This window comes from Sinocyclocheilus grahami, unplaced genomic scaffold (assembly GCF_001515645.1).
Source record: "Sinocyclocheilus grahami isolate Dianchi unplaced genomic scaffold, SAMN03320097.WGS_v1.1 scaffold973.1, whole genome shotgun sequence".
Lineage (NCBI taxonomy): Eukaryota > Metazoa > Chordata > Actinopteri > Cypriniformes > Cyprinidae > Sinocyclocheilus > Sinocyclocheilus grahami.
The window spans coordinates 182,060-183,096 of record NW_015506152.1 but is presented as its reverse complement, the minus strand read 5'-3'; the positions used below and the strand labels follow the sequence as shown (position 1 = coordinate 183,096).

At 31.5% G+C, this 1,037-nt stretch overlaps 1 protein-coding gene across 1 annotated transcript in view; it reads right to left on the bottom strand.

Annotated features, from left to right (window-relative positions):
* Positions 1 to 1,037, bottom strand: part of LOC107565008 (low-density lipoprotein receptor-related protein 1-like) — a 64,940-nt gene that overhangs the window by 55,935 nt on the left and 7,968 nt on the right. The window contains exon 6 of the mRNA XM_016250192.1: positions 607 to 747. Coding sequence (XP_016105678.1) covers positions 607 to 747 — 141 coding nt within the window. The remainder of the gene's footprint in view (positions 1 to 606; positions 748 to 1,037) is intronic.

Genomic DNA, 1,037 nt, shown 5'->3' with positions numbered 1-1,037 from the left:
CCCCCCCCCAATCATTTCATATTTCAATGTTTTCAAGATGTCATATTTAAAACATTAATCTCATAATATTATTTATGAATTTATAATTGATTTAAATGCATTCATGCCACCCATTTTTATTTAGAGGTGGTTAACAAAAACAAGACATCAAAGTTAAAAGGCTCCTTACCTTAAGCATTCCAAAGTATTTAGATTAAGTTACTAAACTTGAGTAACCTAACAAAATATGTTAGAAACTATATAAAATATTTTAAGGATGTATTTTGTAATCTGTAATGAAATACATTTTAAAAGTAACCTTCCCAACCCTGCTCAAAAAACACAAATTAATGCTTTATTCTGCATGTGCACATTTTAGATTCCTTAACCCTACTCCATACCTAAACTTATCAACGTCCTTACTATTAAGAAGCAGCAAACTAAGAGTGTGCTGAGGGAAAACACTTAGCCAATAGCGAATGTGATCCCTAATCTAATGTATGTCTTTTGATATCAACAGCATGTCACAAGTGCATTTACTAATCCAAGTCTGAACTTTAAGCAAAAGGCTGAATATTATTATTCATCTACATGTAAATAAATGAATGAATTAATAAACAAACTTACAGCAGTTCATTTCATCACTGGCATCCTCACAGTCCAGCACCTGGTTACAGCGACTGGAGTTTGACACACATGATCCGTCTCTGCACTGAAACTGATCCGCTGTGCACAGGGTTGCTGGAACACAAACAAAAAGTGCATAAACTCACAAAGTCATGAGCTAAAGAAATAAATAAATAACAGTAATACTAATAATAATGAAGGAAACATATTTTTAGGACCATAACAATACTATTTGCACAATGACAATATTTCCATGATAATTTAGCACACTGAACCCCCCCTCTCTTTTCTTTTCTTTTCTTTTATTGGGTTTTGTTTTTTTGATAATTCCCATTCTTCTCAATAGTGATTTCATTCTCTTCTCCAAATAATTACTGAAATACAATATTTTTTGTTTTGAATTTAAATTCATTCATTCATTCAGCACAATG